The sequence below is a fragment of the Arvicola amphibius genome, chromosome 9 (genome assembly GCF_903992535.2).
Source record: "Arvicola amphibius chromosome 9, mArvAmp1.2, whole genome shotgun sequence".
NCBI lineage: Eukaryota > Metazoa > Chordata > Mammalia > Rodentia > Cricetidae > Arvicola > Arvicola amphibius.
In genome coordinates, this window is record NC_052055.2 from 108,313,766 (window position 1) to 108,336,320 (window position 22,555).

A 22,555-nucleotide genomic window follows, 5' to 3' on the forward strand; every position below is an offset into this window, starting at 1 on the left:
CATTTTTAAGAGATGTTTTTCCTGGCAGTTGTCGTAGGTGATATATGCAATCCAATGTGTAATTTAGGAATTGCTCATAATGTTTGCTTTTTCTCAGACATGTCAAAATATATCTTCGATTATTACACTACAAAAATGTACTCCTGATAATAAACTGCTTAGCTATGGCATAATTTAGTTAGAAAATAATTCGTACTTAGCCTGTACACACAGTACTTAGTAGTAGTGTGAATGTGGAAATTCCCATTGGTAACAGTGGGTGAAGTTAAAAATGGAAACTTGTGATTATTCCAATAAGTACTTCCACAATAAATAATATTCGCAATAATATGTAATAATAATAATAATAATCCACAATGAATTCACCAGAATTTTGGTTTCCTTTGTGGCTGCAGCCGGACAAAGTAAAGAATGCTTACCGGCAATAGCCATTATAAAATGTTTCTTTATGTCTTTTGAAGTAATTTTCCTCATTTTGCTTATTTATTTGTAGATTTGTTTCATAATGCAGAAAGCACTTAACAGTTTCACTGTATCTGTGTAATCAATCACATATACAAAGCATTTGTGACAGTGTGGACCCACAAGCAGTACTCCCATAATTGCTTGGATGCTTGAGTCCTCCTCCCCCATTTGTGTCTGAATTCAGAGTGAAGTTTTCCCATGTGACTGTGTGGAACCATAGGCAAAGTGACGTAGAGAGAAACATGAGGATAGAATCATAGCAAAGAACAAGCTCAGCTAGATCCTGCAGTGCAAGTACAGTCAGAAGGCAGAGAGGGACTGGCAATAAAGGACACCTGCATTGATTTGAATATCAGATTATAATGTTTCCTTTTCTTTCATGTGTTTCTCCTTATTCTCTAAGAATAGTTCACAGGAAGCTTAGTGGCCAGCAGTTGTTTTATTCCATGTATTTCTTTTTGAGTTGGGCATTCAGATTTTTTAAGCTTCCAGAAAATAGCTTTAAACATTTGAAAATGCTTTTGAAGTTAAATTCATAAAATTATTTTTTAATGTTTTGTTTATTCTTTTTATATCAATACCAAGTATGTATGCTTCCAAGTGATGCTCTCAGATAGTGGCCAGAATGAGTGTTCAGTACCCCAGGTTATAATGCTTAGTAAGTCTCCTAATTTGCTGACAAATATTTAGTTTCATACCAGGTACTTTAAATCCCATTTGTTTGAAAGTTATGTTGATTCTGACTATTAACAGTTTATTAGTTAAAGGCAGGGTTAGTTTGTGTCTAACCCATCCAGAAAAATTGCTTAGCATAGGATATTTTCACAAGTCAAAGAATTTTAAAATCTGGATATATACTTCTTTGATGAAATTTGGCTTTTTTCTCCTCATCGTTTAATGGAATTGTTTTTAGTCATGATCAGCTTAAAGAATGAGTTAGACTTGCATGTTAGAGGATTTCACATGATTGTTATCATACATTATACTTTTAATTATAACTAATTATAATTAACTTGATTACAATTTTAAGTTTTGTAACTAATAATATATTTTAAATACCCATACAAATAAATCTTAGTACATTGTATAGGCAGCTACCATTGCTGTTGCTTTACTTAGTGTTTTGGCATACGTCTGCCTTTCATTTTAATTGAAAATTTACTGCCTTTCCCAAATAATTTTTACTTTGTGTGCTAAAATTGTCAATAAATTTGAGTATATTTACAATATACTTATTGATGTATCTAAACTGTGACTCACCTACAATCTGAATTAATTTCTGTATCCAAAAATACTTTTATGATGTTAGCATTTGAGAACTCAGTGGTTAGAATGTATTTATTTGTCCTCATTTTCTTCCTCCCCAGTTTTCTTCAGTAGGCAGGTGTCTGTGAATTTAATAAAAACCTAGGTCTTCAAGGTTCTGACTGTTAGACAGATTGTCAAGACATTTAGAGTTAAAGGATGGTGCCATATTTTAAGCAAATGTTACTGTTAAGTTCCTAAAAGTTCAGTATTGTCTTGTTTGACTTAGCATAGAAGAATTATAGTAACAAAAGCCTTTATACTTTATTCATTTTTTTAAATTAAAAGGGGCCTGTTTTAGTATCACATAATTAAGAACTGTTTTCAAGTGTCTTTTTAAAAAATCATGGTACTGTTTAAATTTTTACAATGAATGTTATGGGGTTTCACATTCTAAACTGTTCCGTCATCTAGAGTTAAAGTATATTAATTAATGTTAATTTCTAGTACGAAGAATAGAAACATTGTATTCAGTTTATTCTAGTGTAATCAACTTAAAAGTAAGCAAATGGTTGAAGAATTCTGACACCTTTAATAAAGTCCATAAGAAAGATCTCTCCTAATACATTGAAGGAGAAATACCATTGAGGGGAGAAGATATATTTTTATTTTATCTGTATGCGTGTTTTCCTGCCTGGATATTTGTGCACTGCATGTGTGTCTGGATCCTGTGGAGCCCAGAAAATAGCACTGGATCCCATGGAAGTAGAATTGAAGGTTGTGAACTTCCATGTGGGTGCTGGGAATTCAACCATAGTCTTCTGGAAGAACTGCCAATGCTCTTGACTGGAGAGCCATCTCTGTAGCCCTGGAAACATCTTTATACCATGTCAGTAACTGTCATGTGCTACATATGTGAGTGTATGTGTATACTGGGTTAACCCTAATGACTTCTGGCCCTAAGATAAAGACTAAAAAGAGGGAAATGAGAAATAAGCAGCAATCTTAAAAAGACCTTAGTACTTTAATCCAGCTTTAAACATTGCTACCTATGCGAGAGTGATTGTGTATGTGTATATAATTACATTGTATACACTATCAATAAATAGATATCAATAGGACTTCTAGACAGGAATTTTCTAGAAGACATTTCTGGTTTCAAAACAACTAGTTTGTTGGCAACAAAGCTTCCTCTTAAATGGCTATCTTTTAGATTTTTATAGGTAGAATTATAGTTGTGTATGTACTTTGTGGATTCTTCTGGTCTGCAGCTTGCTCCTGGTATACAGATGACTGATTTTTGTAGCTGATGCTCCTTTACTTGCTAATTTATGTTAATAAACAGGATCAGTGGTGCTGAATGTGGTAAATAAATTTTTTACCTAAAAATATTAGACTGTATTCAACTTGAGAGGTTGTTTTGTTTTTCCTGTTTTCTTTTTTGGGGGGATTTTATTTATTTGTTTGTTTGTTTGTTTGTTTGTTTTGTTTTAGCTTTAGTTTTTCGAGACAGGGTTTCTCTGTAGCTTTGGAGCCTGTCCTGGAACTAGCTCTTGTAGACCAGGCTGGCCTTGAACTCACAGAGATCCTCCTGCCTCTGCCTCCAGAGTCACGGGATTAAAGGTGTGTGCCACCACTGCCCGGCTTGTTTTTCCTTTTTACTCTTGATCTCACTGTGTTTGCAAAGATTGCCTTCATGCCTGCGCTTTAGAATACTCCTAATGGGGACCAGTTTGATTGCTTTGTGTGTTCATTTTATTTTTTAATTATTTCAAGTTCATATTATGGACCTCTTCTCTCTTTCTTCAAACCTTTTTTTTCAAAAGATACTGTTCTCATCGATATATTGATGTCAAATACAATTTTCTTGTTACAAGCTAAAGATGGTGACTGTTTTTTAGTGATGGTAGTGTTTTTTTGAGACACTCACTAGATATCTCAGGCTGGCCTTGCGTATGTGCTCATCCTGCCCCGGCTTCCCAAGTGCTGGAGCTAGAGGCATGACCTCCACACCTGCTGACAAGCTTCTTTTAAGCTAAGTGTATATTAGTGTGGATGATTCTCGTATTTGGTATTATATTTATCTGAATATGCAATGCTTAAAGATTTCCTATCAGCAGAGGGTGTGCTGCCTTCCTTTCCTGTGTGGTTAGAATGGGTGAGCAGATAAACAAAAGGACGTTGTAGACTTGAGCATTTGTCCATTGGGTAATTGAAATTGAGTGTAATCAACTAGGATTTAGTTCCAAAGAGTATTCCTTTTTGTAAAACATAATCCTGCTAATAATTTCCTTCTCATGTTACAGCTGGTATTCCTCGTTCAGTGCTGAAAGACTGGCGAAAGGTCAGAAAGCTGAAGCAAACCGGAGAGTCCTTTCTGCAAGACGATTCTTGCTGTGAGATAGGGCCCAACTTACAGAAGTGCCGGGAGTGCAGGCTCGTCCGCAGTAAGAGAGGGGAAGAGTCGGCCCACTCGCCAGTGTTTTGTAGATTCTACTACTTTAGGAGGTGAGTCAGAATACAGGAAGTGGCAGGGTGAGGGAAGTTGTACTGGGATTTTAAGAGCCCCTTCTCTGGATCTGGGAGTGTGTCTTAGTTCTGACCTCGTGTAAACAGTGCTGGTCATGCTGCGCTGTTACGCTGCTGACTGTAGCCTCGTCACGTTATTGCTCAGTCACTATGTTCCTGCATCGTCCTTCTGGAAGATTAATTCTAAAAATGGCAAGAAAATATCCAGTTCTTGATTTTAAAAATTTCTTTAAAAGGTATTTGCTTTTGCCAAAATAGTTTAACATATTACTTTAAGTAAACATTGTTGTCTGTGAATGCAGATAAAAACTGTCCTGGCTATGAAAACATACTTCTTACATAGGAGTGCTCATAACTTTTGTTAAATATACACTTACATATTATAGCTAATGTGCCAGGAGGTGGTGGCACACGCATTTAATCCCAGCACTTGGGAGGCAGAGGCAAAGCCCAAAACAAAACATATTATAGCTAATGTATACTGTCATAGTTCACAAGTTTGATAATAGAATATAAAAATTATTTATAGATTAATTTATTAGTTTAATATAAATATTGCTAAGTACTTTAAATGTAAAACCTCATTCATAGACTTGATTAAAAAACAGAGATCTAGGTAATCCCACCAGTGAAAACTCCCATTCTAAAATCTGTTGTTTTTGTTCTTGAATATCGTCTTTGGTCCTTGGTGCCTCTGTGAAGTTTATAACCTGTCAAGGATTACAGCAAAGCTGTTTGATTTGAAAATGTGTGGATACTTAATGAACGTTAAAGATATAAAGTAGTTAGTTGCACATAGACCTTACTGTAGTTCCAGAGATGTATCAGAAGCAGTCTGATCTCTGTGGGTTTCAGTTCAACCTGGGCTATGTATGAGACCTTATCAAAAAAAAAAAAAAAAAAAAAAAAAAAGCCATACATTCTTTTTTTTTCCTTTCCACTTTAGTTCGGAATCTGTGGCCAACAGTCCCTAAAGGCAAGGCAGACTAGGAAGATGTTACAGTTACAGGAAGTGGTGCTCAAACAAGTGTGGAAGAAATTGCAGTGGTGTCAAGGGAGTAGTTTTGAGGAAGACGAGAAAGCCTTGGGTTTGACAAAAAGAAATGTTCTGATAAAGACAAAGCTGGTTGATGATAATTCAGATAACCTAAAATCAGTGATGCCTATCAGAGAAGGGGAATAAGGGTTTAGAATTTTAAGGCTTATCTCAAAAACTAAACATCTCACTAAAGTAGAAAGCTGTGTATAATGATAAACTAAAAATTCCAAGATGATTAAAGACATTTTTAACTTTCTCAATTTTAGACTAAGAAAGGATAGTTGAAAAATCACACATCAGGCAGGCATGGTGGTATATGCTTATAATTCAAGAACTCAGGAAGCTTTCACAGGAAAATTGGTGCTGCTGCAAGGCCAGGGTGGGTTGCAATGTGTGTATCATTGCGTGGGTGGGAAAGAGAAAGCAAAAAGTAACAATACTGCTTTGATAACATTGGGCAGACATACTGACTCTCTTACTCATATACTGCTTGGACAGTGTTCCAATAGGTAACAGCTGACTGTAATTACCTAATAATAAATGGTTGGTGTTGCCCTATTGAAAGTTGGAAATCAGGCCATTGTGCCTGCTGGGTAATTGCTGTACCAGTGAGCTTTAGATTCCCTAACCCTTACCTCTTGAAATAATGTAAAGTCAGTTCTGCTTACCATGCCACTAAATAGTGCCCGAGGCTTGTAATTGATTAATAACTTACGTACTTGTGAGAAACCATTCTATTTTATGGTTTTAAATTATAACATAATGTAGAAACATAAAAGTTACTTTTCATCTTAGTATCTAATGGTTTTATGTTTTATTGTTTCAGATTGTCATTTAGTAAGAATGGAGTGGTCAGGATAGATGGTTTCTCTTCTCCTGACCAATATGATGATGAAGCCATGAGTTTATGGACACATGAAAATTATGAAGATGATGAAATAGATGTTGAAACCTCTAAATATATCTTGGATATAATAGGTGATAAGTTCTGTCAATTAGTAACATCTGAGAAAACAGCTTTGTCCTGGGTGAAAAAAGATGGTAAGGAAGTTAACATAACATACACTCTACAGACTTCCTTTAAAGAATTCTCTCTGTATTGTGTCCCATCCTACCTAATTGCATTGGTATTTGAGCTGTGATAATGCCACCTCTTACGTACTTGAGATACAGGTAATTCCCTTTTGAAATTGAACGGATTATTCATGAAATCACAATGTTTTCATAACTGCTACAACATGAACTAGTATGACATTGTTTTTACATGAAAAGTTGTACAGTATCGTTTTTGTGTATACATTATCAGTTTTTTTTATATTTGAATCTCCACTTCTTGTTGAACTATAACTTTTTGCAGATAATGTCTTTAAATATCATACCTGTAAACAGAAAAGTTAACTACCCATGTACTTGTTTACAAATTAGTTACATGGATTCTGTTTACTTGAATGTAAAGCACTTGGCATCAGTGAGCACTAATGTGGCTATATGCTCTCAGTGTATACTTTTTCCTCTATCTTTTTTCCCCTAAAATCAGAGGATTGTTTGCCAGAGTGCATCTGGCCATAATTAGAAACATTGTATTTTTGTGTCATAACTGAAAAGAGGGCTATGAGTGCTTACTATCCAGTGGGTAAGGCCACAGATCCCACCAGCCATGCAGTACTACACACGTGGTAGTAACCCTGTTTTGGGTATAAGCCAGCCATTTATATATTTACTTAGGATTCTTTCTGGGTCTTCTAAAGAATTGTGCTCATTTTCAAGATACCTGCTTTTGAGTATAATCCTCATACTCAGTTAAGTGGAAGCAGGAGGAGGACAGTTAGTTTGTGGCTGTCCTAAGAATACAGAAACAAGGATCTACTCTTGTTTTTACATTAAGATAGCTGTAGACATTATTGATTTATTGTCACATCTTTATTTTTGTTGTATTTTATCCAAAAGTGCACCAAACAACATGCTTGCCTTTAATTGCTGCTTTCTCCATATTTCAGCCAAAATTGCCTGGAAAAGAGCAGTGCGAGGTGTCCGGGAGATGTGTGATGCGTGTGAAGCGACGCTGTTTAATGTCCACTGGGTCTGCCGCAAGTGTGGGTTCGTGGCTTGCTTGGATTGTTACAAGGCCAAGGAGAGGAAGAGTTCTAGAGGTTGGCACATAGCTTAATGGGATTAAGTGGAGATACTCTATTACTCATGTCCTTCCTTAGTTGTGGGTATGTTGCATTGTGGATAGTCATAACATTTGGGTAAGGAAGAGGAATTGCCTCGCTTTGTTAGTGTCTGCATTTGGAATGAAGCTCCCCATCTTCATCTTTTACCCCCTGGGTAGAGCCATTGTGAGGCAGAATTTCTTAAGTCAATAAGCTCAAATTTGGCTGAGGCCTTTTTGTTGTCATATTCTGTTTCACAGTTCCTGATGTCTTTCTGAAATCTTGTAGTTCAGAAGTCATTCCTGTTAAGTCACTTATCAGTCTTTAATGTTTAAACAACTTTTTCAAGAATATACTGCCTTTAGTGCCCTTTATCAAATCTTTTTGTTGTTGTTGTTGTTGTTGTTTGGTTTTGATGTTTGGAGACAGGCTTTCTCTGTGTAGTCCTGGCTGTCCTGGAACTTTCTGTAGACCAATCTAGCCTTAAACTCAGAGATCCATCTGCCTGAGTGCTGGGATTAAAAGTGTGCGCCATCATACTCCGCTATCCCATAAATCTTTCTAGCACAGACTTTGAAACTGTTGTCCATAATTTTTAGAAACAAAATGGTATTAGTATTTTACTTAATAATGTAGTTGAAGATACAGTTTTAAAAGGAAATTACTAAATGTATCAAGGCTTGCCACAGGCCTTTTATGTAACTATTGATAGTATGCTTGCATAACATGTACAAGACTGAGGGTTCAGGCCCCGCCACTAAGAAAAAGAAGACTGTTGTACAGGTATTGTCGTACATGAAACTGAGGCAAGATTGACTTATGTTCAAGTTCAGCTCGGGGTCTATAATAAGACCCTGTTTTTCATTATATATTTTTCAAAAAGAGAACAACAGTGTACGTAAGACTGTTTAGGAAGTAGCTATTCAGTCGTGGTATCCATTAGTTAGTTATAGGCAAAGTTAGGATGAAGTGTAGGGATTAGAAAACTGTCGAAGGGATAAATGCTGTGTCATTCCAGTGCCCTAGGCTTGGTTGTTAGGAAGAACCATGGCTTAGCACCAGTGTCTTTTCCCATTGGTAGAACTGCCCGACTTTCTCAACCTTTTTCTTATACGTTGTTTACTACCAATAAGATCTAAGTATGCATAGGCATTTCTGGAAATTTTGAACTGTATTTTCCTGGGCTATGAAAGTAAATGTGAATAAAATGTTACAACCATGTTAAAAATTAAACCTTGGCATTTAAATAGCTTCTTTGGGTCTGGTGGTCTAGCTTAGAGGTAGGACACATGCTCTTTTTGTCCAGTTCATGGGACTTTTGTTTCTCCTTTGTCAGATTTTAAAAGCTTATTTTATATTGTTATAGTATATACTCCATAACAGTTCCCCCCCTTTTAAACATGGTGGAATGTTTATAATAAATAGGATTGCTGTTAGCTTCCATTTTACTGTCTAGTTGGGAGCTATAAAGCTTGTTAGAGTCCCTATTAGTCTTTCAAGTATATAACCTGTGCCCTGAGTACATGTCCTTGTATATTGTTTGACTTTTACATTAAATGCTTTCATAAAACTCAAAGAGGGTAGGTTCAATATGTACTGTTACATAATGCGGATTAACTTAAGTAACTGTAATGTAAACACCAGTTGTAGGTTCCCTTTCGGGCCTTGTGAAGGAATGCTTCTGGAGTCTTATTTACTAAAATTTAATCTCATTTTTTTTTAATCTAGGATTTTAATGAAGCAATTCTAGGATTTATGCTGAATTGCTTGAGCTTTGTGGGTTTTTTAAATTTGTTTTGTTTTGTTTCATTTTGTTTTGAAGCTCTTAGATCCACATTGTAAGTAGTTGCCCGTGTCAGTAAATTCATAAAGCTCTCTGAGGCATATGTAATGTCCCATGCTATACCTCACATTGCAGCTCAATGTAGGAAGCCTGTTTTGAGATCAACAATAGCAATTAATAGTGGCTCTATAGAGTGTTAATTTTTTTATGTCTTAAAACTTTGTTTGTTTGTTTTGCTTGCATGTTGGTAGTTATTTCATCCATAGCCCTGTACATATTAGATAGGGCTTATCCCAAGGCTCATATCAATATTTATTGAACAGTAGCAAAATAAGGTAGCAGTGTCCTTAAACTTGTATCAGTATAAGTAGTCTAGAATAATCTCTAATGCATAGAAAATAAGAGTCAAAAGAAGAGTACAGTTTGGAATCAGAAATTAGAAGTGACCTCTACATTAACAATAGCAAAGAATAGTCATTTTAGAAAGTGTTACTACACACAACCCCTTTCCTATTTCAATCGGTGCTTTTATCAAGATTCATCAGGTGGTTAAGTATCTTTTCTGACTTATTTAAAAATATAGAACAAAGCAAAATAGAAGACTACCACAGCAATTTTATGTAACTCTAAAACCACTTTAATACTTAAAAAAGAATTTCCTTGAAACAAGGTATCTTATCTTACAGATAAAGAGTTGTATGCTTGGATGAAGTGTGTGAAAGGACAGCCTCACGATCATAAACATTTAATGCCAACTCAAATTATACCTGGTTCTGGTAAGTCTAGATGTGTTTTACTTTGTGTTATAGGTCCTGAGTGCTCTGAAGAGCATCTCCAGTTGTGTTTACTGGGCATAGTGATGAGTGCCTGTAAGCTCAGCATTTCAGAGGCTGTGGTTGCCATGTGTTTGAGGACAACCTTGGTTATGCACACAACAGGTGTTAGGGTCAACCCCCAACCCACCCACCCCAAAAGCAAGTATTTTTTTTTTGGAAAAGTATGGCTTAACTAATTGAATTGTCTTCAAAATTATAGCAACTCTTATATTTAATAAAGACAGGAAAAGTCCTTTCTTAGACTCAGAATAGAAAACCACACAGAAACAATGGAAGAGGGAAATTGAATAATGATAAAGTTTGGATTATAGTGAAGCTTCCTACAAGTTTTGAGCATACCAATACCTTAATAATGAGACAATAAGAAATTAATATAAATTTGGTTGGTGGTAGTTTTGTGTTATTTGGAAGGGTATTACTGAATAATAGAGGGTGAGAAATCACAAGTACTCTGCTGTTCCACGTCCTCGAGCATACTAAGGAAAGTGTGTGCTCTTAACAGCCAGTGGTAATCTTTACTAACTGCTGTTCTGTTTTACAGTGTTGACAGATCTTCTTGATGCCATGCACGTACTTAGGGAAAAATACGGTATTAAATCCCATTGTCACTGTACTAACAAACAGAACATACAAGCTGGAAATTTTCCTACAATAAATGGTGTGTCTCAAGTAAGTACAAAAGTATTCATTTACAGCCTGTAGTTAAATGACACAGCTTTGGGTGTTTGAAACTCAGTTAAAAATGACTCAGCATGGCAGAATTGCTTTGAATTCAAAGCTAGCTGTAGCTGCACAAGATGAGTTCTAGGCTAACTTGGGATATGCTGTGGGACCATCTCAAAAAAAGAAAGCCAAAAAAGTTTTGCTCTAGATTTGTGTTTCTTTATTAATTGTGTAAATGTCTTTTAATGACTGCTTTTAACTCTGAATAATTGGGGAAATAGTGTTTTAAAATTCAACTGTCTCACCCTTATAGGTTTTACAGAATGTTCTTAACCACAGTAATAAAAGTTCTCTGTGCGTGCCCGAGTCTCAGCAGCAGACCACTCCCCAGAAATCTCAGAGTAATGGCGATAGCAGCCCTGGAAGTGTAAGCACAGACAGCAGGTTGACCCCTCCAGAGTCCCAGTCACCGCTGCATTGGCTAGCTGATCTTGCTGAACAAAAAGCCAGAGAGGAAAAACAAGGTAACCAACTATTGAAGTTTGTATTCAAGGGCTGAGGTATACCAGTATACTTATTGTGCATGAACTGTAAATAATTTGCTTTATAGCTTAGGATCAAGAAAGTATTTGCCCGCTTTTCTTAGGAACCAGCCCTCCCTAAGATTGATATCAAAATTAGTTATGTGCTCATTTATGAAGTTTTCAAAACCAACAGAACATTCTGTTTCTAAATTAACTATTTTTTGCTAGTGCTTGACTATTTTCATCCACAGCAGGTAGACACTCAGCTACAAATCTGAGATACCAAGGAAGACTTTTCATCCAAAGCTAGTCTTCTCTGAGGGATTTAACTCATGTGGTTTGTGGTCAGGTGATGAACTGGTACCGCAGGTTTTCACTCTTCACTCGAGTGCAGGCACCTGGTTCCCATACTTCACTATTAAATATCTGCACAATTTTTGTTAAATTATATTTCAGAAAACAATGAATTTGCTCTTGAAAAGGAAATTAAAGAAGAGGGAGAACAAGATGCCTCTGACTCTCCAAATGACAGTGCATCACCTCCAGCTTCCCAGAACAACGAACAAGGTTCAACCCTGCGTGATTTACTGACTACTACAGCTGGCAAGCTTCGAGTGGGCTCCACAGACGCTGGCATTGCCTTTGCTCCAGTGTATTCGATGGGAGCCTCAGTGAGTATAACAGCTACTTATTATTTGCTAGATTTGGGGGGTTTTTTGCACATGCTATGCAAGTGCCATTTCATTTAGGTATCCCTCCAACCTCTGGTTTTAAATTTGGGCTTTAAATTTGTATAGAGATTTGATGGTTAGTTCTAACAGAAAAGATGCAGATGAAGTAAATAGCTAGGTCTGGTCTCATTCTAATTCAAAATTTAAAGCCGGAGTCTTCCGTCTTTTCTCAGGTGGAATGTTGGAGTGCAGGAGAGCTCTAAGGTAACTCTTTACAACTGGAAGGTTACATGTGTAGTGGAGGAAAGCAGACCTATACGAAAATATCTGTAAAACTTGCAAAACAAGTTTTAATTATTTATCAAGTGAAAGGAAAAATAAAATAATTACCAAAGAGATAAAATGTTGTAGTTGCTTTTCTTTAAAAGCAGGAGGTTTTAACCCTTTGGAGGGTTTAGCCTTTCTCCCTCTGCCTGAGTCCACACTAATTTGTAAAATAGAATGATTGCTTCTAATTCCCTCAGAGCCCGAAACTTCTTGCATTGCCAAACTTAGAGTCCTCATTGTTTTCAGAAGTTGTTTCTTTTTTTAATAGAGTGGCAAAAGTGGACGGACTATGCCTAACATTCTTGATGACATCATTGCTTCAGTTGTTGAAAACAAAATTCCACCAAATAAAGCTGCCAAGATAAATGTAAAATCAGAGCCTAATGAAGACCCTAAAGAAAGCCGAAAATCTGCCATGAATGAAAGCAATAAATTATATAGTGATATACCACATTCTTGGATCTGTGACCAGCATATTATATGGCTTAAGGATTATAAGAATAGTAATAACTGGAAACTTTTCAAAGAGTGTTGGAAACAAGGACAGGTAAGTGTGCTACAGTGATTAACACTCTCCATGCACCTGAGCAGGAGTAAAGAGAAAACTTACTTCAAATAACCAGAATTATTATTTTCTGGATTTCTGGTTTTTCCAGATATATATAATTGTACAAGTAAGTAGATCATTTAACAGTTTTAGTTAATGAGTAGAAATTCATTAGTAATAGATTTACAAAATTTAATTCTTTGTTCTGATTTATGTTTTGTCTTTTACTAATTCATTAATGTGAAAAGCAATTGTATTAAACTGATGAAAACATAGATGTAGTTCCTTTAAATGCTTATTAAATATTTTAAAAATAGTTAATCATTTTTTTAACCTTTTATAGGCTTGTGATAAACCCAGGGTCTGCCCAATGTAAAGCATGCACTTTTCCACTGACCGCACACCCTGACTTAATTCATCAAATCTTTTGAATTTTTGTGGCAGGGTTCTTCTGTGTAGCTTTGGCTGTCCTGGAAGTCACTATTTAAACAAGGCTGACCTTAAACTCACAGAAATCCAACTGCTTCTGCCTCCCCAAGTGTTGGGATAAAAAGACAAGCACCACCATGCCTTGCCTTCATTTTATCTAATCTTCAGTACAGCTTCTTTTATTTCTGCCCAGATAAAATCGATTTTCCTGATGATCAGAGTTCTGGCTAATGCTTAATATGACTCAGATATTAAGCAATATAAATATGTAGATTAATATAAAAATCATGAACAGAATTAATTACCTGCCTAACGGTATTAATATTGTTTAATTTGTTTCCTCCTCCTTGGAACACATTACTACACTTATATTTTTTTTAACTTCAAGTATTATGTATATGTTTGTGTACATGTGTGCTGTGTGCATGTGAATGTTAGTGGACAATTTCAGGGAGTTCTTCCACCATTGGGGCTTCTAGGGATTGAGATCAGGGCATCAGGCTTGGCTATAAGCACTTATACCAGCTAAACCATCTTACCAGCCCAACTTTCAAGTTACTGGATGAACATCTCAAGACCTAAAACTAAGTAGGCTTTGTGAAATGAGTGGAGAATCATTTTATGACAGCAGTTCTCCACCTTTAAGTCACCTATCCCATTTGGTGAAAATGGTCACTCAGTCCAAAACAACCCCAGTGTTCCCCATCTAGGTTTTGCATATGCACAAGATTGCTGTCGTGTATCTTTGAGTCTATTTGAATCTGCTACCATTGCTGAACTGAAATTTTGAACACTTCATTTTATGTTGGGACTTTTTGATAGGAAACAATCATACGAATTTTTATGAATGTGTTAAAGATTTTAAGGACTTTATGAAATGTGCTGTGAAAATGAAAAGAGAACGGCTAAGCCAAGGTGCTAATTCAAACAGGCGATTGTGGATTACTTAGGAGTTGAGTGAGATTTTGCTAGTTAGTATGGAAGGAATTGACATATACTAGTTATTGCAGAACTCTGTAACTAGGTTGGCTTGTTCTGAACCTAGAAGAGATGGGTAAAGAAACACACAGCTTAAAGAAATCACAATGGCTCTTAAATATCAAGGAATTTTAACATACGTTGTAAGGGATAGCTGCAACTGGCAATTTAAAATAATTGACAGTGCTGCAGATTTACAGGAAAATAATATCAGAGATATGAGGTCTGATTGGGAAGTAAGATGATAATAGCATTAGAATTCTACTTGGATTTATTTTCCTATACCAGTTAGCTGTCTTTTTTAAGTTTGGTAAAAGGCTTAATGAGAGTGCTTGAAACTAGTGTATGAATTGCCAGCAGTAATTAATATCTGGGCCTATTTTAAGAAAATATTATTAACTGATTGAAAAAACAATGGGACATTCAAGTAGATATCATGGATTTGTTTTGTTTTACATTTTATTTTATATATGTGGGTGTTTTTCTTGCATGTGTGTCTATGCACCACTTGCATGGCTGTTGCCTGTGAAGGCCAGCAGAGGGCATTGGATCTCTTGGAACTAGAGTTGCAGATGTTTGTGAACCACTGCATAAGTGCTGGGAATCAAACCCAATGTAGCCTCATCTGGCCTGAAACTCATTTTATAGACCAGGTTCTAAGAGACATGACTCAGGGCAGTTTTTTAAAACAATATTCTGTAGTTAAAAATTCTCAATTGAGGCTTTTATGATGAATTTTAAATGTCTTAGTTAATATCTTTTAGAGACTCTTAAGTCATAGTTTCATAATTTCTCTATATTATAGAGCTGTATTTTTTTAATATTTATTTATTTATTATGTATACAATATTCTGTCTGTGTGTATGTCTGCAGGCCAGAAGAGGGCACCAGACCTCATTACAGATGGTTGTGAGCCACCATGTGGTTGCTGGGAATTGAACTCAGGACCTTTGGAAGAGCAGGCAATGCTCTTAACCTCTGAGCCATCTCTCCAACCCCTAGAACTGTATTTTATTATTTGGAATAAAAACTGAATAATTTATCAGTCAAACAATTAAATGTATTTTTATAGTTTATTTGATTTTTAGAAGTAGTAAATCTTTAGTTACTGGTTTCTCAGTTCAACAATGCTGTAAAATCTGAATTCATGAGATCTAAAAGACAAGATTCATTTATAGTCAATCATTAGCCTTAAATTGTGGTATCATGCCTGTGCTCAGGCTCTTGAAGAGGTGGAAGAAATGTGTTTTAAGTGTTAGAAATTCAGTGTATACAGTGTTGTAATCTTGACTTTTAACTGTTAATGCATTTCTTGCATACTTACAATAGATTAGTACCTAAAAAGTTTGCCTATCGATAGTAGTCTCCGAAAATATTTCTGCTACCTATAAATGCAATCTTCAGACTTCTTCTGAAAATTATTATCCATTGAAATTTCTATACAAATATGCCATGTTATTGGGTGTGATGGCAGACATGATAGTTCCTGCACTCAGGAAACTGAAGCTGGAGAACAGCTTGTGTTGCATTGCAAACATCCTGTGTCAAAACAAGAAAAGAGCCAAATAAATAGATAAATGGCACCATTCTTGCCATGGCGTTCTCTCATTATTGTTTTCACTCAACATTTAAGCATCTTTCCAAGTCCAGAACTATTTATAAGTAGCCTCCTTTATATTCACAAATTTGCCGGAGGGCCTGAAACTTAATAATGCATGTACCCTTAAGCTTTGACATGTCTAGGTGTCTTTTAACTGTTACCTATTTGTGTTTATTCTTAAGCCTGCAGTGGTTTCCGGTGTGCATAAGAAAATGAACATGAGCTTGTGGAAGGCAGAGTCAATTAGTCTGGATTTTGGAGACCACCAAGCTGATCTCCTGAACTGCAAAGACAGCATTATTTCAAATGCCAACGTTAAGGAGTTCTGGGATGGTTTTGAAGAAATTTCAAGTATGTTACTTTGTTCACTGTTGTCTTCCTCATAACCCTAAGATGATAAATTGCTGATACAGCTTGAATTCTTCACCTGTGAAGTATCCATGTTTACATTGTTCTTCAGTTTATAAAAAGAGAGAACCCTGGGGGTGGTCACACTTAATTCTATCCTTAGCACTTAGTTCTAGGTCATCCTCAACTGCTTCATGAATTTGAGACCAGTTGAACTAAAATAAGACCCTGTCTATAAATGACAAAAAATAAAGCACGCAGAAACAAAATAATGGTTCATAATCCTAACTCTAGTCCTAACTAATTTCCTTTTATTTTTGACATAATTTAAACTGTGTTTCCTAATATGGACTTTTGGTAACCCTTAAAAATTGTAGAAATTAAACTATATAGTGTATGTTAAACACTTTGAAAATTAAAAACTATAAATGTAAGACTAATATTAACAAATATAAGTAATTCTAAAGAGCAATTTCTTTTAGATGATTAATGCCATGTATCCCGTAATAAGATCTTGAGGCAGGAGAGATAGTTCGGCAGCTCTTCAAAGGACCTGAGTTTGGCCACTTTGGATAACTCACAGCTGCCTGTAATTTCAGCTCCAGGAGACCCAAGCTTCCTTGGACACACGCATACAATCTAAAATGTGTCCGTGCTGCACTAATACATGAAGAAAAAGACCATGAAGCATCTGTGTACAGCCATTCACATTTCTTTCACGAATAAAATGGCCTATGTTATAGCTCACATAACTAACTACTATTTTTGTAGAACGGCAGAAAAACAAAAGTGGAGAAACAGTTGTTTTAAAGTTGAAAGACTGCCCATCTGGAGAAGACTTCAAGACCATGATGCCAGCAAGGTATGACTTGGGAAGTTGAACTGGGCTTTTTCCTAGTATAAGTAACTATTAATATATGCAGTAAGGTTGGTTGGTTGTTTTTCTCCATAAAAATAAATAACTAAAAAGCAAAACTAAGTACTCTGTAGTTTCATCCATGGGAAGACTTTGTCCTGAAGAAATACTTGTTTTAGGGTACTGTAGTGTCTTGTTGTAGGCCTCTCTTGCTGGAGCTTTTACTTAATTTGTTATGTTTAGGGAGGTGTAATTGAAACATTAGTATCATGTATATTTTATGCCTGCCTTGTACAGTAATCCAGTTCAGACTCTAAAGGGATTGGTTCTAGAATGGTGTTGTATAGTTTAAGGGAAGGATATTGCAGTCTTCTTCACAAATTAAGAATTTTGTACTTCTTGGTGGGCAGTGGTAGCGCACACCTTTAATCCCAATACTCAAGGAAGCTGAGGTAGGTAGGTGGATCTCTATGCCAGGCTTATTTACAGAGTGAGTTCCAGGACAGCAAGGGCTATACAAAGAAACTCTTGCTACCCTGTCTCTGTTTCCCTGTAGGGGGGAAAAGAGAATTTTATACTTCAGAATACTTTAAACGCAAGTCTGTATTTAAAAAAAAAATTAAAGCTATGTTGTTTGTTATGTTGTTATCTTTAGATATGAAGACTTTTTGAGAAGTCTGCCGTTGCCAGAATATTGCAACCCAGAAGGGAAGTTCAATTTGGCCTCCCATTTGCCAGGGTTTTTTGTGCGCCCTGATCTAGGACCCAGGTTGTGCAGTGCCTATGGTAAGTATATGTTTATATTTCTCTTTAAGTTGGGATTCTATGGGAGTTTAGCAGATTTTAGCCTAAATGCAAGTTGTCCAATGATTTTTACCTATTAGTAAGCCTGGTTTTTAAATAAAGCTATTGAAACCCTTTTTAATATCAAGTAGTAGTATAGGAATTAACAGCCAATATATTTATGTAGTACTTCTTAATAATTCCTTATAACATATCTGTGTATTTTTATTGTGTTGTTTTGTGTGTGGCATTTCTATTGATAGATTTTAGTGACTAGATTTTATAGATGCATATAGTACTCTGGAATAAAAGGCCTCATTTCTCACACAGGTGTTGCTGCTGCTAAGGATCATGATATAGGAACCACAAATCTCCACGTTGAAGCTTCTGATGTTGTAAATATTCTGGTCTATGTTGGTGTAGCAAAAGGAAATGGTGTCCTCTCAAAAGCAGGTAAAGATGCTTAAAGGGCAGCCATGGTTTCCATGGAATTACAGGGCTAACACAGTAGTTTGGGGGTGGGGAGCTCTAGCATTTGTTGCCTGAAAACTGCTTTTCTTGTTTATTATGTAGAAGAGTCCTTTTAAAAGTAAATATTTTTATTTGAGCATTTGCTTTTTTAAGTATTATATTTATGAATCCATTTTATTAAACTCACTTGGGATCATGTGCCGCCTAAGCACCAGGTTTTGAGGGTGTGAGATACTGTTTGTGATTCTAACATGATTCGGAAGAATAAAAACATTTTTTCTATGTTCTTATATTTTACTTTTCACTGTCTAGTTCTCTCTAAAACTTGGTTAGTCACTTACTCCTTCCTTTTTAAATATAAAGTCACAGCTCTATAAAGTCACTTTTCTCCATGACTTCTCTTTAAAGTAGGTGATTTGCTCAGTTGATGCTGCAGTTAGGTAAGAATAAGAGCAGACTCTAAAGCTTTTCCTTCTGAGAAGTAAGCTGCCTCAATAATTTTAGTCGTTCTGTTACTCCTACTCTCAGAACATTTTCTTTGCCCTGTTGGGCACTCTCTGTCTCTTGCTTTCACTGACACATATTTGGATAGTTCAGTCATTTCTTTCTGGACCATTAAAGAAACCCCTATTTCTTCACAGTTTGGACTTGGTTGCTTAGAAACCCCTTGTGAATAGACTGTGCTATAGTCATAGACGTACCTTTTTTAGCTTGGTTTTCAATTCTGTCTATAGCTCAGCTAGATCTGCAGTTGAGTGACTGTGCTGTTGGAGGTAGGGAAGTCATTCCTATATGCACTGTATTTTTGTGTGCATTTGACAGTAATATATGATCTCAGCTTGCTCAGCACTGTAAGGCTTTGATTACTTAAGTCCTCAGTGATTATTTCTGACTATAACGAAGTATCCCCATAGAACTGGAGAGTCATTGGCACATTTAAGTTGTAGTCCCAGCTCTAATACAGAAAACGGGTAGCTTTTGGTTTAGATTACATATGCGTTCTAAATCTGTGACACTGCACTCAGTTGCTGCTTTTGTATGTCATTCTACTCATTTAATATTTATCTATTTACTTGTTCATTTGTGTATGAGTGTTTTGCTTGTCTTTATATAAGTGTACCATGTCATGCATGGAAGTACCCAGAGAGGCCAAAAGAATACATGGGATCCACTGAAACTGAAGGTAAAAGTGGCCACGTGGGTGCTGGGAAAAGAACCAAACCTAGGTCCTCTGCTAGAGAGAGAAGTACTTTTAGTTGTGGAAACAGCGGCCCCTCTACTGTATTTAAATGTCCTCTTTAGCACTTTTTCTCTGTGAGGAGCTTAACATCTGCTGTTTAAGGTACTGTTTGTTCATGGCCTAAAGAACATGATTCTGTTACTCATCCTTATCCCTATCTCCCTGTTCCTAACATTTTCACTCTTTTGAAAAAAAAAAAAAAACCCTTAAAAATAATTCTGAGGGTTTTAATCATTATTTTATAGATCTCACAAAGGAATGTTTTAGGGTTATATTCATAATTAAGCATCTCAGGAAACAGAACATGCTGAGTTCATTTTTTTCTCTGCAGTATCTCTCCTGTCTTATTTCTTCAAGTAAAGTTTAGATTATTATCCTGTGAGAGTTCTTCATTTACCAATGGAAAGTTAACCTAGTCAGTCAGTCTCATCTTACTGGTGATTCCTCCCTTGAGCAGTAAAATTTTGGACAGCTTTTCACCTCCCCATGCCCACCCACCTCCTAGACAGACACATAATAATAAATAAAATTTGAAATTAAAAGAGTTGTAAAATTTAAGTGGGAATATTAAAAATACCAATCCATTAATTGAAATTTGTAATTTTATTTATTGTGTTATGGGGTTGTGGTGGTGGTGGTGGTGGTTTGAGGTAATGTCTTGCTTACATGGTTCTCTCTAGTTTTGTGCTTGCTGTATAGCCCAGACTGGTCTTCAGTTCATGTCAGTCCTTCTGCCTTCACCTCACAAGTGCTGGAATTATAAGAATGCACCACCATACATGGCCCAACCTATAATTTTATTGAGAACACCTTTAAAATAAAACTTTTAAAGTAACCTTAAGAAGGAAAGAATTTGATAATTAATTGTAATTTTATTCTTTATTTTTTTATTAATTGGAGGGAAAACTTTGTATTACCCAACATCAAAAACTGAACTAGTCTCTTGATGCCTTTATATTTATTAAATGTCTTTAATTTATGTAGATTTATTAAGACCTTCCAGAACTTCATGAAGTACTGAATTTTTAACCTCCCCCCAAGAAAAAGGGCCTCATTGTTAACTCTCTTGATTGTCTAATAAATATTTGAGTTAAGATACCTTTGCAGCCAAGTTTGAATATTATATTTCGCTGTCAGAGGTGTTAGGAAACATCTGATATATCCTTTTATTAAGACCTTCCAGAATTCCATGAAATCCTGAATTTTTAACCCCGCCCTCCGAACATGAATTTGTTAATCCGCTAAATGTCTAATAAATGCCTGAATTAATGAACCTTTGCAGTCAGATTTGAATATTATGAAGATTTTTGCCATCACAGATTACATCACAGATACATCTTTTGGAGTAGACAATATTTAAAATATAGAAAACAGATTGGAGAGATGGCTCAGTTTTTAAGAGTACTCATTGCTCCAGAAGACCCAAGTTCAGTTCCCAGCATCCACATGGCAGCTTACAAGTGCCTGTTAACTCCAGTTCCAGCAGCTCCGATGCCCTCTCTTAACTTCCGAGGCAATAGGCACACACATACATGCAAACAAACACACACATTAAAATAAACCAATTTTTTTAAATCAACACGGAAAATTTTTCTGTAATCTTCACACTTAAAATGTCTAGAATTGATACTTTTATTTGTGTTCTTCCGAATTTCCTTACACAGTGATTTCCCATGTGCCAACATTTGACAAGGATTATCTGATGTTTCCTTAGAACCATAGCTTTTTGAAGCAATCAGTTTGTGATAACAGATTAACCATAATTAGGATAGAGGTCCCACTGAAATTAACCAGAATGCTTCTCGTTAGTCCCCGGTATTAAGGAAGCGCTCGTATAGCCAAGCCTTTTTACTCATTCCACTCAAACTTTGAGCGCAAACCTAAAATTATGGCAGTGGTTCCTGTCGGTCTTAGGAGTTAGAGAAGCCAAATATAAATGTCAAAAATAACTTTGTAGGTTAAGATACGCCTTGAGTTTATGATATTGTTCAGACCACTACTGAGACAGGGAAGATGTTGTTTATTTTGAAACTAATTTTTTAGCTCTAAAGTAGAGATTCTCTGAGTTAGAAACAAACTCATGGGGAAATCCTGCTTCTCTTCTTGTAGACACAGAAGTTTCAAACTCAGGGCTCTGCTCCCCCAACAGTTTTGGATATATAACTGGGTCCTAGCCCCTCTGTGGGATCGCATGCTTTTATCTAGAAGCTGAGGCAAGAGACTATTGAGTTGCAATCCAGACTTTGTTGGATAGCAAGTAGCTTGGGCTGCATATTGAGACACCCTGCTCCATGCCCTCCCCCAATAAAAAAAAAAAAAAAAAGGCAAGGCAAAAGATCTCCTACTCTGATAATCCGCCTTAGTGGGTCCTGCTCTCTGTTAGTCTTTACTGATCAATTGAAAATAATTCCCTCTGTTTCAGGAATACTTAAGAAATTTGAAGAAGAAGAATTGGATGATGTTTTAAGGAAAAGATTAAAGGATTCGAGTGAACTGCCTGGTGCTCTGTGGCATATTTATGCTGGAAAAGATCTTGACAAGATAAGGGAATTTCTTCAAAAGGTATAATTGAGGTTCCAATCCTACCTTTACTTTGAATAGGAACTAATTATTTATCTACTTTTTTTTGCATTCTGCAATATAAGATCCTTTTTAGTGTTTTATTGATTCCAAAAGCTCCTTTATGTTGGGCTGAAGAGATGGCTCAGCAATTAAGATCATTTGGTGCTTTTGCAGAGGACCCAGGTTATTCCCACCACTCATATGGCATCTCATAATCATCCAAAGACCTCTTTCTGGTCTCTGAGCACCGGCACACATGTGGTGCACAACTGTACATACGGGAGAACACTCATACAGATAAATTGTAAAATATAAGTAAATAAACAATTTTTTAGAGCTGTTTTCTCTAAAGCCCATTTCATTTTAAGGGTTTTGAGTGGCAACCTGTCTGGACTGTTAATGCTCTCTCGTGCCCTTCTGTGAAACCCTGATCTACCCATAAGACAATCATTATAATGCTAGTAAAAAATAAAAGATGTTAGGAATTGCCTGGTAGGTTTTTTTTT

General features: G+C 36.1%; 1 protein-coding gene across 8 annotated transcripts in view; it reads left to right on the forward strand.

The window, feature by feature from the left end:
- Jmjd1c (jumonji domain containing 1C) overlaps positions 1–22,555 on the forward strand; it is a 173,877-nt gene that overhangs the window by 142,559 nt on the left and 8,763 nt on the right. For all 8 annotated transcript variants that reach the window (XM_038344050.1, XM_038344051.1, XM_038344049.1 and 5 more), the window contains 13 exons: positions 4,017–4,218; positions 6,105–6,319; positions 7,276–7,428; positions 9,901–9,990; positions 10,592–10,719; positions 11,027–11,237; positions 11,694–11,908; positions 12,504–12,782; positions 15,972–16,140; positions 16,909–16,999; positions 17,649–17,779; positions 18,107–18,229; positions 21,910–22,049. In XM_038344050.1, coding sequence (XP_038199978.1) covers positions 4,017–4,218; positions 6,105–6,319; positions 7,276–7,428; positions 9,901–9,990; positions 10,592–10,719; positions 11,027–11,237; positions 11,694–11,908; positions 12,504–12,782; positions 15,972–16,140; positions 16,909–16,999; positions 17,649–17,779; positions 18,107–18,229; positions 21,910–22,049 — 2,147 coding nt within the window. The remainder of the gene's footprint in view (positions 1–4,016; positions 4,219–6,104; positions 6,320–7,275; positions 7,429–9,900; positions 9,991–10,591; positions 10,720–11,026; positions 11,238–11,693; positions 11,909–12,503; positions 12,783–15,971; positions 16,141–16,908; positions 17,000–17,648; positions 17,780–18,106; positions 18,230–21,909; positions 22,050–22,555) is intronic.